At 36.1% G+C, this 15,394-nt stretch overlaps 1 protein-coding gene across 50 annotated transcripts in view; it reads right to left on the reverse strand.

Annotated features, from left to right (window-relative positions):
* FIP1L1 (factor interacting with PAPOLA and CPSF1) overlaps positions 1-15,394 on the reverse strand; it is a 79,280-nt gene that overhangs the window by 49,492 nt on the left and 14,394 nt on the right. For 18 of the 50 annotated variants that reach the window (XM_055294723.2, XM_055294700.2, XM_055294687.2 and 15 more), the window contains one exon: positions 6,865-6,974. In XM_055294723.2, the coding sequence (XP_055150698.1) occupies positions 6,865-6,974 (110 nt within the window). Of the gene's footprint in view, positions 1-6,864; positions 6,975-15,225; positions 15,295-15,394 lie in introns of all 50 variants that reach the window. The other 32 variants (XM_063611232.1, XM_063611230.1, XM_063611236.1 and 29 more) reach the window with 3 other exon arrangements.

Raw genomic sequence — 15,394 nt, forward strand, 5'->3', positions numbered from 1 at the left:
ACTCTTCTAAAATTCAATGTTAAGAAATACAAAGAAAAGCTAAGAAGTTGATCCAGATTTAAGAAAAACAAAAAGATAAAATAGTTAAATTGAACGTGTGACACTGGATTAAGTCCTAAATCCATGAAGAAAGAAAAGATTGCCATAAAGGATATTGGGATAATTTGCAAAATTTACAGACTGCAATTAGATGAAAGTACTGATTCACTATTAGATTTTCTGACTTTGATAACTCTGCCGTATGATTATCTAACAGAATGTCCTGGTTCTGAGGAAATACATGATTACGTACTTAAGGGTAAAGGGGCATGATGCCTACAATTAATATTCAAATGGCTCAGTAAGAAAAATGTTTTTGAGAAATTATAACGCAAATATGACAAAATGTTATTAACTGGAAAATCTGGATAACAGTATATGGAAGTTATTTGTATTTTTTTTTGCAATTCTTTGTAAGTTTAAATTTTTGTCAAAATAAAACTTTTCTTTTTTAATGACAACAACAAATGAAGGAGGCATAATGGGGACTTTTGGGGGTAATGAAAACGTTCTATCAGTCTACATCCTGGTTTACAAGAGTATGTTTAGTTTGTAAAAATTTAACCAAGATGTACATTCCTGATATGCCACTTTTCTGTGTGTATGTATTTCACAAAAAGTTAAGATGAAAACTTCTGAAGATTAAGCAAAGCATTCTGATATATTAAATATAAAATTCTACTTAACAATGCCAATTTGATGGGTAATACAGAAAGTTGGAAACCCAGCATTTCTATTGATAAAATACGAAAAAATATTTTTAAAAGTTCTGTGCAAGCATATCAACACTTACCTATACATTAATAAGGCAATCTAAGATTGTAAACAATGGAAATACAGTGCTTAGGTCAGTAGTACAGCTCATTAGTCTTAAAACATCTACTATGCACCCTGTATTACGTCTTAATGAATAACATTTACTGTTTTCTCCCTAAGGTCAATACAATTTTACTTTCAAAGATGTCTATCCAATCTCCATACATATAATGAATAAAAATATATATATATTTTTATGGGAAATATTTCACAATGACTGCAAAGTATCCTTTTTATCAAATGGAGCCCAGAAAACAAACTTCCCTAATGAGTTGTGGCTACTGTCCTTTACGTACAAAAGTGACAGTATTGACAACTTAGGTAACTTCTGTAGGTAGCAGTGGTAATTATTCATTTTTAGTTTTTTAGTAGTGATAGCCCTGCTAATTTTTCCATCCTTTCTTTACCTCCTTTCAGCTGTCCCTTACCTATATTTGCCCTCCATCTCTTCCTAGCCAATGGCCCATCATTACAATAACTCCCTCAAGTAAATGCTCATGTACCTGTCCCCTTTATCCCTTTTTTATAATTGCCTGATACAACAACCTCTGCTAAATCCAACTCTAGCTAACCTTCATAAACACTCATATACCTGACAAGAGTCAGAGAAACACCCAAAAAGCAGCTGACTTGTCTCATTTTAAACCCATGGCCATTAATCTCAAGAAAAGTTGAAAATATACAGCAGTCCCCCCTGTATTCTTGGGGGATACATTCTAAGACCCTCAGTGGAGGATATATCCCAAGGCCTCCAGTGGATGCCTGAAACTGAGGATGGTACTGAACCCAATATGTACAATGTTTTTTTCTATACATACATGCCTATAAAATTTAATTTATGATTAAACACAGTAAGAAATTAACAACAATAATAAAAGAGAACAATTATATTAGGTGAGTGCAAACGTAATTGTGGTTTTTGCACTGTTGGGATCTGCAGTTTGATACTGCAATACATTCTTAAATAAGTGGTTATGTTACACATCATTTTAATGGGCATTTCTTGTTTTATTTATTTTTTCTGCTAATGACTTATTACTTGCTATTTTATGTTTATTTTAGACTATGGAAATGATGTTAGACAAAAAGCAAATTCGAGCAATTTTCTTATTCAAGTTCAAGATGGGTCATAAAGCAGCGGAGACAACTTGCAACATCAACAACATATTTGGCCCAGGAATTGCTAATGAACATACAGTGCAGTGGTAGTTCCAGAAGTTTTACAAAGGAAACGAGAATCTTGGCTGGCCATTGGAAGTTGACAACGACCAAGTGAGAGCAATCATCGAAGCTGATCCTCTTACAACTACACGAGAAGCTGTCGAAGAACTCAATGACCATTCTACAGTCATTCGGCATTTCAAGCAAAGCAGAAAGGTGAAAAAGCTCAGTAAGTGGGTGCCTCATAAGCTGACTGAAAATCAAAAAAATCATCCTCATGAAGTGTTGTCTTCTCTTACTCTATGCAACAATGAACCATTGCCTCTATCGGATTGTGATGTGCAATGAAAAATGGATTTTATACGATGACTGGAGATGACCAGCTCAGTGGCTGGACAGAGAAGCAGCTCCAAAGCACTTTCCAATGCCAAACTTGCACCAGAAAAAGATCATGGTCACTGTTTGGTGGTCTGCTGCCAGTCTAATCCACTACGGCTTTCTGAATACCAGTACAACCACTTCGTCTAAGAAGTATGCTCAGCAAATCGATGAGATGCACCAAAAACTGCAATGCCTGCAGCCGGCATTGGTCAACAGAAAGAGCCCACTACTCCTCCACAACAATGCCCGACCGCATGTTGCACAACTAATGCTTCAAAAGTTGAATGAATTGGACAACAAAGTTTTGCCTCATCCGCCATATTCATCTGACCTCCTGCCAACCAACTACTACTTCTTCAAGCATCTTAGTAACTTTTTGCAGGGAAAACACTTCCACAATCAGCAGGATACACAAAATGCTTTCCAAGAGTTTGTCAAATCCCAAGCACGGATTTTTACACTACAGGAATAAAGAAACTTATTTCTCATTGGCAAAAAATGTGATTGTAACGGTTCCTATTTTGATTAATAAAGATGTGTTTGAGCCTAATTATGATTTAAATTTCATAGTCCAAAACCGCAATTACTTTTGCACCAATCTAAAAACAATCTACTATAATAAAAGTTATATGAACGTGGTCTCTCTCAAAATATCTTATTGTAACATACTACAGGTAATTGAAACCAAGGAAAGCGAAACCTAGATAAGGAAGTAGTACTGTACAGTTTCTCTCCCTGTGTCATCAATTTTTTACTTTAACTCATTCTCATCAGCATATAAAAATACTGTGATTCCTCTTATCTTGAAAAAAAGGCTTCTCTTGACCCCCACACTTCACTCCAGCTGCCCAGCTACTCCTTTCACCTAGTTTATTCACAGAGCTCCAAAAAAGTATTTCAGACCTCTTTTCTTCTCATGTTTTTTTTTTTTTTTTTTTTTTTTTTTGAGATGGAGTCTTGTTCTGTCGCCCAGGCTGGAGTGCAGTGGCGTCATCTCCGCTCACTGCAAGCTCCGCCTCCTGGGTTCACGCCATTCTCCTGCCTCACCCTCCCGAGTAGCTGGGACTACAGGCGCCCGCCACTATGCCCGGTTAATTTTTTTGTATTTTTAGTAGAGACGGGGTTCCATCGTGTTAGCCAGGATGGTCTCGATCTCCTGACCTCGTGATCCGCCCACCTTGGCCTCCCAAAGTGCTGGGATTACAGGCTTGAGCCACCGTGCCCAGCCACCTCTTTTCTTCTCAAACACTCAATGCTACCTTCCAATGGCCTCTTATTTCCAACAGCCTCACTCTCACCAGATAAGTCTGCATATTATTTTGCTGGGAAAAATGAAAGCAATCAGAAGAGAATTTTCAATTATTCCCATTCCATTATCCACCTACCCATCTGCACTGGTGCCCTGTATCCCGCCTTCGTTACTGTTCTTATGAATGAACGGTCCATGCTTCTACTTAAGGGCAACTCCTCCACTTCATATTACATCTCATCCCTTTGGCTTTATTAAACGACATTGCTCTACAACTTCCCTGTCTCACATCATCAATTTCTCCTCTAGTAACTCATTCCCATAAATATACAAAATGCTGTAATTATTATTATTTTTTAGACAGTGTCTCACTCTGTCGCCAAGGCTGGAGTGCAGTGGCGCAATCTTGGCTCACTGCAACCTCTACCTCCTGGGTTCAAGTGACTCTCCCGCCTCAGCCTCCTGAGTAGCTTGAACTACAGGTGTGCATCACAATGCCCAGCTAATTTTTGTATTTTTAGTAGAGATGGGGTTTCGCCATGTTGGCAAGGCTGGTCTCAAACTCCTGACCTCAACAGATGTGCCCATCTCGGCCTCCCAAAGTGCTCAGATTACAGGCATGAGCTACAGCGCCCAGCGAAAATGCTGTTTTTTTCTTTGTTTTGAAAAAAAACTTCTCCTGACCCCACATTTCCCTCCAGATACTGTCCCATTTCTCTTGCCCCCACAGAAAGAAAATAGTCTTCCAAAAAGTGCCCATATTTTCTCTAATTCTTTTCCTCCCACTCTTTCTTTAATACATTCCAAAATCTTTTATCTCCATTTTATACAAATGAAAATGATCCTGGTCAGGATCACCAATGACCATCAATAAAATCCAGTGGTCATTCTTAGTCTTCATTTTCTTGACCAGTCAATTGGATTTAATATTTGATAGCTGACATTTCTCCTTCTTGAAACACATCGTTTTCAAGACATACGGTGGGTTTTTTTTCCCTACTTCATTCATCATTCCTCCTTATTAATGGTCTCCTCTTACTAGCTAATCCTTATTTTCCTGACATACAAGGGAGTGCCCCAAGGTTGTCTCTTCCCACTTCTCTATCAATACTTACCTCTTTTATGGTCTAATTCCATTTCGTAGTTTCATTTAAGTAATATTAAACACTGATTATCCTAAATTCATTATCTCCAGCCCATACTCTTCCCTTCTACTCCAGATCTATATAACCAACTTCCTACTCAAATTTCCCACTTGCATGTCCAATAGGCATCTCATTTTTATTATGTTCTATACTGAACTTTTGGTCTTCTTCCTCCAATAACCACTCCTCCTTATGGTCTTTTCCATCTCTGTAAATGACAAAACCATCATTCTGGTTCAGTTGATCAGAACAAAAACCTTGGATTCATCCTTAACTGCTTTTTCCTCTACAATCTACATCCAATCCATCAAGATGGGCTATTGGCTTACCTTCTGAAATTTAACTGGTATCTGACTACTTCTCAGCATCTCCACACCATTATCTTGGTCCAAGTTACCATTATCTCTTGCCTAGATAATTGCTGCAACCTCCTAACTGGCCTCCCTGTTTTCACCCACCCTAAGTAACTCTGTAGTCTGTTTTTAGTAAAGCGACTAAATTGAAACTTTAAAAACCTAAATCAGATTATTTCATTGCTCTGCTCAAAAATCCGCCAGTGAGTCCCCATTTATTTAATTTATAGGAAAAGCCAAAGCCTTTATAATGGCACACAGCCCTACATAATCTGGCCCAAATTTTGAAAAGCCAATCAACAATAAAAAACCAAAAGGCAAAGTACAGAAAAACTACTGATTTTTAAATAGTTTAAGTAAAATAGCAAACATCTAGAGTATTTTCTAGGTACCAGCACTGTTCTAAAACACTTTACATAAATGAATCCACTGAATATACATAACTACACTGTGAAGGAAGTACTATTACTACATTTTAGAGATTAAGAAATCAAGGCATAAGAAGATTAGAGAATCCGCCCAATGACAGCACAGCTAGTAAGTTGCAGAGCCAGCATCTGAACTCCAGAAATCTGACTCCAGAGTCCAAGCTGTTACCATCACTCTATATTACAGAATACCATAAACTCAACGAATGAAAGCTAACCTCTTAAAAAATGTATAAGCCAAAAGAATACTACATATTAAAATATTATATATTACTACATATTAAAAGCTTAGCTATCATAAATTCTTTAAAACCAAACATTCTGAGATTATATTTAGCTTAATCACATTTCATTATGTCTATGACAATTCACAAAAATCCTGGATCACTTTATGACATTTAATTTTGGCTGAAGGCTTCAAGAATCTTTATCTTAGAGCTAGACTAGATGCCACTATAAAGTCTCCTCCTGCATTAGATTATTCTAAAATGTCCCTTATAACAATACAAAACTGCAGAATAACAAAAACAGAAAACTATATAAAATAAATTTAAACAAGTAACACAAAAAGTAAGTGATCTGGCCGAGAACTAGTAATAGTTGGGTTATTAATTTGTTTCAGGCCCAGACTTTAGTCATCTTATCTAGTCCAAGATTAAACTACTAACCTCAAACTCCACTAGTCTTAGCCTACTATCCTTTACCAGTTTCCTGGTAATGGCATAATAGGGTAACCACTTGTCACATTTAAGTAAAAAAGACATTTTCTAGCATATTTGCCTCTTACATCTGATACCTTCTGGAACATATGAGATATTATCATATAAAATTAAACAACAACAAAAAATGGTTCCAATTTTAAAGATTTTCCAAGCTGAAATTTCCATAGCCTCTTTCACTAAAATTAGCAAAAGACCTTCAGGCCAATAGATCTAGACTAAGAAGTCCAATAATTCTTTATGTAAGAATAGGGAGCACAGGAAACAGCAAATACTATTGTTACCACCTCTCTTGAATGTAAGACTGTCTCTTTATTCACCTCTCCTGAATGTAAGACTGTCTCTTTATTCATACACAAAACTATATACCACACTTCACTTCTTGCTTACCTAGGCTTTTTAGATGGAAAAACATCAAGAAGTTTCTTGTGAAGAATTCATTTTGTACTAAAACAAAGTAAAATGTTCCAGTTTTTTGGTAAAACATTCAGAGCTTTTATACTTAATATAGCACAAATACAATGTAAAGATACCAATGTCGTACAATAATTGAGTTACAACTATGTAACTAACCTGCTCGGGGGGAGCCCAGTCTTGAACAAAGAAGGAGGAGAAGTAAACTCAGCTTTTGTAGATGGAAGGGCTGTTTCTTTCTCTGAGTTTCCAGTTCTTCCCTGCTGTACCTTAAAAAAAAAAGGTTATTAGCTTGTAGAATTTAACAGAACAATCAAACATAATGGACTTTAGATGTTAAAATAAGTTTACAACATTTAATTTGAAGTTAAACACTAAGAATGTTTCTTTGCTGAATATTTATTAAAATTAGCCTATTTTAGAACAGTATTAGATGAAAGGCACCAAAGAGAGTATGGGATCAAAATGTTCCAACTATCAAAAAGTTCATATTAATAACAGAAGCTGAATAAACTGTAATTCTTTGGCACTTTCATAAATTCCCACAGATCACTACAAATAGGTCCCAGATACTTGGTTATGACTTCATGTTTTGAATTCAAGAAAGGCCTTGAAGAATTTTCCCGTTCTGTGTTCACCACCCTTATTCTAAGAAAACAATAGGTGACCATTTTAGCCATTCTGACCATTTTCTATTCAGACTGTGATTTCCTGTAACACAAATGTGAATAATCTGCTACTGTACATCCATACAATTTCTCCCATTTTCCCATCACCATTAAAAGTACCATCATCCTGACAGTTCAGTAGGCTTAAAAGCTTGAAATCAACCATCTGTCTTAATACCTCTTCTCACTCTGTCGCCCAGGCTGGAGTACAGTGGTGTAATCACAGCTCACTGAAGCCTCCATCTCCCGGGTTAAAGTGATTCTCTTGCCTCACAGCCCCCCCGAGTAGCTGGGATTACAGGTGTGCACCACCATGCCTGGCTAAGTTTTGTATTTTTAGTAAAGACAGGATTTCACCATGTTGGCCAGGCTGGTCTCAAACTTCCATCCTCAAGTGATCTGCCCACCTCAGCCTCCCAAAGTGCTGGAATTACAGGTGTGAGCCACCACGCCCGGCCTTCTCCCTCTTAATATTAATTTTAAAACCAGTTATCTACTTACTCCATAATTTCTCCAAGATTTGCCTATCCTTTCTGCTCTTATTAGATCCTTTGATTGTGGCCCAGTCACATTCCTCTAGTCTGCTGAAATGACTTCTTTATGCTCTTCTGCTTTTATACTCACCTTTTTATCTTAAAATTATCATCAAACTATTCAATTTAAACAAACTAAATTCAAGTTTCCTTACACTTAAATAGTATCACACCATATTTTATGTTCTACTTAAATTCTATTTAAATTCCCTGCTCCATTTAAATTCAGCATCACTCTCCTTTCCCATGAGGCAAAGGCCAAGAGAATCTCAAGACATTTTGATATATTTGAACCACCAATTCAATTCCAAAATCATCTACCTCCCAACTAATCATTATGTGAGAAAAAGAAACTTTTACACTTAAGCCATTATAGTCAGATAGATCTCTTATTAATAGTGTCCAACCCAATCCCTAATTGATAACCTCATATAATGAGGATCTTACATTTAGCTTATTTGAAAATGAGTTCTACCACTTAAAAAAAAATTTTAAATGCCCTGATTCTAATGAGATGATGAGAATCAGCACTAAGGCAATGGGAACAGAAAGAAATGGACTTGACAGATACCTGACAGGTAAAACTGACAGGATCTGGTGAGAGAATGTAAACATTATTTATTCAATATCTATTATGTACCAGAAGTTGATAGAAAGACAACAGGATCCTGGACCTTAGGAAAAAACAAACACACCAACAATCAGAGAAATATAATAAATATTATGAAAAAATATCTAAGGGATAAAAGACGTTATAATAACACAAAAAGAAATGCATTGTTCTGCCTGGGGATATCAAGGAATATTCAGAGTTGACACTATTGTCCCAATTGCTCCCCTGACCACCAGTAATTTCTATGTAACTTCTTTCACGTCTAACAGACATCTCAAAGTTACCATGGCCAAAACAAAACTACTAATTTCCCCTAATCTGATCCTCTACAAGTCTTCCCCATATAAATAAATGGCACCATCATCTACTGAGCTGCTCAAGGCAAAAAAGAACCACAGAAATTGTCTAATACATATGAACACCCAATATGTCAACTTTACCTTTACAATATATGCCAAATTCCAATCTGCGATCAGTAACCTTCCTGGAAAGCACAGCTGGCAGTACGCTGAGGTTTGTCATTTGTAAAGAGAGTCACACAGATATTCCAGACTATTTACAGATTGTTTGGTTTACACTGAGAGCTATCACTTCACTTATGTGTGGCAGAGAAATGAGATTTCAACAATTCCTTTTTACTTTATTTTTATTATGAGCCTTTTTAACAATAGACAGAGACTACCTAATTTAGCCATGAGAAGAAAACGGCACAGACACCCTGCCTTCAGAGAAGATGCATGCCACTCCATTCATGAGTACCATTCCCGAGAGGGGATAAGAATAAAAACGGTGTTTCTGGACCACTTGGATTCAAGCTCTAGCCACACAGCTCACTCTCTGGTGATCACTGATCTCTCTAGCTAATTTTACTGAGTCTACCAGAAGAAGAGGAATGAAGGAAAGTTACTCAACCACCCAAAAGAATCTCATTATGGCAACAGTGTGACTGCTTGTAAGTTCCCATACAAAAAGGAATCCTTTGAAAGCACCTGGGATGATGTATTAGTGTCATAGGATTTTCTTCTTCTTCCTGGTTTCTCTTTACAGGGAAAATAACATGAATTCAAAAGGATTCCAGTCTGAAGCACAATCACTTGCTTCCATAACAAAAGTATCTCATCTTTTTCTGCACGTAAACATTCTTTGATCGGTTAAAAAGAAAAATAACTTCTAATGTCTTAGAACTCTCTAGTGGTAAAAACTGCAGAGTTCAAAATTTTCCTTTCATATTCCATAATTCTCCAAAAGTATTAAGTCTGTGTGTACTTCAATAATTTTGTTTAAAAAATGCTCAATCTGAAATCAACTGCATTGATCATTTGGCTTTGCACAACCGGGAGAAAATAAATGGTTCACTGATTATTTATATAGAGAGACTAAGAAAGAAGCTATTAACTGCCACTAATTTTATGACAGGCTTTAACGTTTATGAAAGCATGATTTTTTAATTTTCTGAGCAATATCCATTTGAGGTTTTAAAAGAAAGCATAAGATTCTACTTGTAGGCTGGGTGTGGCGGCTCACGCCTGTAATCCCAGCACTTCGGGAGGCCGAGGTGGGTGGATCACGAGGTCAGGAGTTCGAGACCAGCCTGGACAACATGGTGAAACCCCGTCTCTACTAAAACTAAAAAAATTAGCCAGGTGTGGTGGCAGGCGCCTGTAATCTCAGCTACTCAGGAGGCTGAGGCAGGAGAATTGCTTGAACCCGGGAGGTGGAGGCTGCAGTGAGCCAAGATCGCGCCACTGCACTCTATCTAGCCTGGGTGACAGAGCAAGACTCCATCTTGGGGGAAAAGAAAAAAAAGATTCTAATTGTAGTTCATTTTATCTCAACATAGAAACATTTGTTTTTGAATCTTTTTCTCACCATGTAATTGTAATTATAAGAAGCCAATGTTTTATTTCCTTTGAAGTTCTGTTATATCCATGATTATTTTGTATAGATAATTCCTTTAAAAAGCCTACCTAAAGTTAACATCTAAAATACAGTTATGGCCAGGTGCAGTGGCTCATGCCTGTAATCCCAACACTTTAGGAGGCCGAGGCGGGTGGATCACCTGAGGTCAGGAGTTGGAGACCAGCCTCGCCAACATGGCAAAACCTTGTCTCTACTAAAAATACAAAAAATATACAGATGTGGTGGTATACACCTGTAATCCCAGCTACTCGGGAGGCTGAGGCAGGAGAATCACTTGAACCCGGGAGGTAGAGGTTGCAGTGAGCCAAGATCGCACCATTGCACTCCAGCATGGGCAACAAGAGTGAAATTCTGTCTCAAGAAAATAAAAAAAAAAAATCATAAAACACAGTTATGCCAATGAAGGCCTACTTAGGGTGATATCTATATCCACAAGATGAGTGCTCATTATTCTAATAGGATTTGTTGAGGTGCTTTTCAACCCTGTGATGCTGAGATATATAAATAAGAAATCAAAAAATTAACATAGATACACACACACACACACACACACACACACACACACAAATTCCATCACCTTATTATTATGTCTCATCCTAAAACAGTACCTGGCATGCAATATGTACTCAATAAATATTTGTTACTTGACCGACTTTGGGAATCAACTTAAATGTCACTTCTTCAAACTCCACAGAACATGTAGTTTATAACTATATCATCTTTAGCATGATTATTTAATTAATACCTAAATTTTCCCATTAAGCACAATAAACGTCTAGACTACAGGCTCCATGTCTATTATGGTGACCTCCCCATCCCCCCAAAGCCTAAGATACTTCCTGGCACAGTCAATGCTCAATTAAAAACCAAGGAGGAGAAACCGGGAAGGATGGGGGAAAGAGACGTGAGAGAGACATTAAAAGAGAAAGAGAGAGGTGAGGTCAGAGAAGATATTAGGAAAATGGCACAGATTTTTAAACACACAAAAATTGCCCGTGTTTCCCAGCTTTTTTTTCCTTAATTTCTTCATAATATCCTCATTCTATTAAACAATTCTGAAAATCCTCACTATTCTAGCAACCTTTCTAGTCAACTTGATTATCCATTTGTCTTCAGATGTTACACTCAAGATTACAGACTCAAAATTTGTCTAACCAGTAACATAATGAGATTATTTAACATGACCTAATGTCTTAAGAAATGACCATAAGATATTATGACTAATTTTCTAAAAACAAATTTATGTCAGATCTGACAAATCCAAACAAAACTGAAGTCTACAACCTTGAGAAGCTAAACACTCACCCAAATTATGCTACCACTGTACTAAAAGTCTGAAAAATATTTTTGAAATTTCCTTTGGCTGCCTATCATAGCTTCATTTATAAAAGTTTAACTTTACAAACAATATCTTAAAAAAAAACCCTTGTGAAGTAAACTAAGGTGTATCCAAATAACAAACTATGTAGCTATTTTAAATTATATTTATAAAAAAATTTAAGAACTTATGAAAACATTACATGTTAAAGTCAAAAAAAGGAAAAATAGACAACCATAAATAAATTATCACAATTTTGTTCAACCCATAAGAAAAAAATTAAGAAAGCAACAAAATTTAGAACTCTGAAATTAGATTAAAAAATATTGACTGACTGAGCAGACCAAAGAAAACTGAATCCTAAGTCAGCAATGAGAAAACAAAGACAACGATTATCATGTCAGGACCCTCAAAAATTCAGAAATTAAAAGCTCCAGCTACCAGAACATTTGCATCAGCCAAGTATATACCCTCTAGATAGAATACCGGAGTATCTTATCTGAAAAAATTTGATTACCACAAAAAGAAAAACACCTAAAAATACTGACATCAGAGAATGTGAAAAAACAGCCCTCCAGTGAAACCTGCAGTGAAGCAAGTTCTATTCAGATGCACAGAGCTTCCTATCAATTTTAGCAGCCCACCGTTACACGAGTGAATGGCCAACAATCAACAAACATTTCAGAAAAGTCTAAGTCAGAAGATAAAAATAACTAACTTAATCGAGTTGAAAACAGACTATGCAGGAAAAGAAAAATCTAACAGAAACAAAACAGCCTATCGTTAATATCCTTTAAGAGAGGAGGGAAAAAGATACTGCATTACTGTAGACATGAATAATAGGATGCTACAACTAAATAATAAAGAAAAATGTTCTTGGAAATTAACAACAGAAATGAAAACTAAGTACAAACATTATAAGAATAAAAAATTCTCCCAGATAATGGAAAAGATGAAAAAGAGAAAAACAATAAAAAAATTAGAAGACCATTCGAAGATATTCAATATTTATCTAGAATAGAAAAGAAAGCAGAGAAAAAAGTAAAAGAAGAAAGTGTTTCGTAAGTGAAGGATACGTGCTTCCAAATCGAGAAGGTGCAACTGAATGCTTGGTACAAAGGATGAAAACAGACCAAGACACATAACTGTAAAATTTCAGAAAACTGGTGACAAAGATCATACATTCACAGTCGGGGGGGTAGAGTGGCAGGGGGGAAGATCTATGCATATGTGCACAAATGAATAAAAAATATTTTAAGAAAACGCTGTAGTCAATGTTTTCTCATACATACATGTTATCTATTCCCACTAGTCACTTCTCTCTTGCCACTGACTCTAATTAAATAATTACACAATTGTTTTTGTACCCAATTGAGTGGCTTTATTTTTATACCTATTAAATTTTTTCTTTTATTTTGCTTTTAAAAAAAACTTCATTCATATTGAAGTACATAAAAGGCTGTTACCTCAAGAATGTCAAAACACTGTTAAGTGTTGAAGCTGTATGATAAGCACCTAAGGGTTCATGTGTACTATTCTACTTGTTACTGGGTTTGCATATTGTTTAATGGAAAGTAAATACAGTTATCTTAAAGAGGCTGATGGGTTGTCTCACACTTAAGGATGAAAAGATTCTATTTGCAGCAGATATGAAAATAAATTTTAATTCTTAAATCCATTCCTTTGCCCATTCATCCTCATAAGTGAGTTCAGGCCCTAGTTCATTTTATTCCTATAGTATGGCAACAGCTCCCTATCTGTTTCATACCCCTTTCATTCTACAGCCCATCCTGCTGCCAGTTCCTTTTCTAAATACCAGATCTGCACTTCATTCTACTGCTCAGGAACTTTCAAACAGCTTCCTATTGGCTACACAAATGTTTGCAGGCTAGTTTAAAATCAATGTCCTGCTCATGATGGCCCTATTTCCACCATTTTCTACAGACCACAATATACATAAAGAAAAAATGTTTGCCACACATATTCTTAATATACACCCTATTCCCAAATCAGTATTTCTACCAAACATATTAGTATTTAAACACACTATCAAGGCAAGAAAACCATGAAGACTGTACCCATCGAATTAAAATCTTTCATTCAGAATCCAATCAGAATGGAACACTCTATGACCTCCCCTCACATAACCAAAAGAAACTTCAAAATAAATTTTTCAGTACACAGTATGTATATAAAATACACATTCATAATGGCTACTTTCAATGAGACTGACCCCTAGGAGTTTCTTTTTATTCTCTTTTTAAGTCTATTACAAAAAATAAAGTATACAGAAGCTAACAGTTTATGATGGCAGTTCTCATTTCTATTAAAAGAAAACAAAATGCACTGCTGCTAATGAACTAGTTCATTAAGACAACTTTTCTACCCATTGCAGTCAAGTTTAATATATTCAATGCCTATATAGACAATATAACCCAAAAGAAACTGATGACCCTTTAAAACACAACAGACATCATCACACACTTTCAAAATATTTGCAAAAGAAGAACCAAATACTTACGCAAAGTAGGATGTAAATTAAAATAAAATTATCTATATAGAACTGTGTACAGTAGAGTGGTTGTATCTGCAGACATAGCACACACACTGCATAAGGCAGTATTCTGGTGGACAGGGCTGCAAACCCAAAAGGGGAGCAGTGGTCTCTTTCCAGTCCACTAAAGTTCCCTGAGTATACAACCCAATCTAAAAGCCACTCCCAATCTTCATCCCAGTGTCATTCAATACAAGAGTCAACTATTAAGGTAAAGAAAAAAGAGTACACAATCAGTTTTCCATAAAAGAACTATGACAATATAGTATTATTCTTTGGACTGGGTCTGTGATCATACCATGTAATGGAGAAGCCAGAAATCAGACTTGTTATACAAGTTGTAGTATCAACCTCAAAGTCGCTCACATAAACCTACTCCTTTAAAGGACCAGTTTTTAAAATCAATGGCTTTATCTCATTATGTTGAGTTCTTAAAGCCTCTCGGAGAATGCCTAAGATTTTTGAAGATATCTTGAGCTATCAGGGCATTACACCAATGATACAGTGTTATCAGTGTCATAAACAGTATGCCACCTTCCTTACCATTTTTTTAAAGAAAACAAAAAAGTCTCCAATTCTGTTGATAAAGATTAGAGTATTATCTACAATGAGAGCGTAATCTGTTGCCACTAACTTTTCTATCCTACAAACATGTATTACGACTCAAAATGAAATCATAACATATAGCAAAGAATAGTTTTACTCGGCATTTGTTAGTATAATAGGCTATAAATTCACATGCTTGCAAAAGTGGAGATAAAACAACAATCAGCAAATTTGTAAGTCACCAGGAAGCTGAAGGTTTGGAAAAAAGGTAGCTATTTCCACTTTAATCTTGTCCCTTGAGTAGTGGTATGGGAGCAGACTCAAGAACAAAAAATGAGAGCAACCAAGGATAATTTACTAAAATTCACCTTAAAAAGATTGAATCTGCCATCTTGGATCTCTGCACCTGGTGTAACTTCCATAGTACAGTCTTCGGCCTAAGTTAAATAACATATTCCCCATTAAGATACCACATAATATTTAATTAATAGGCCATATAAAGACAAACTAGCTGTGGCTAGTCTGTGATTTGAAAGT

This window comes from Symphalangus syndactylus, chromosome 10 (genome assembly GCF_028878055.3).
Source record: "Symphalangus syndactylus isolate Jambi chromosome 10, NHGRI_mSymSyn1-v2.1_pri, whole genome shotgun sequence".
In the NCBI taxonomy this organism is placed as follows: domain Eukaryota; kingdom Metazoa; phylum Chordata; class Mammalia; order Primates; family Hylobatidae; genus Symphalangus; species Symphalangus syndactylus.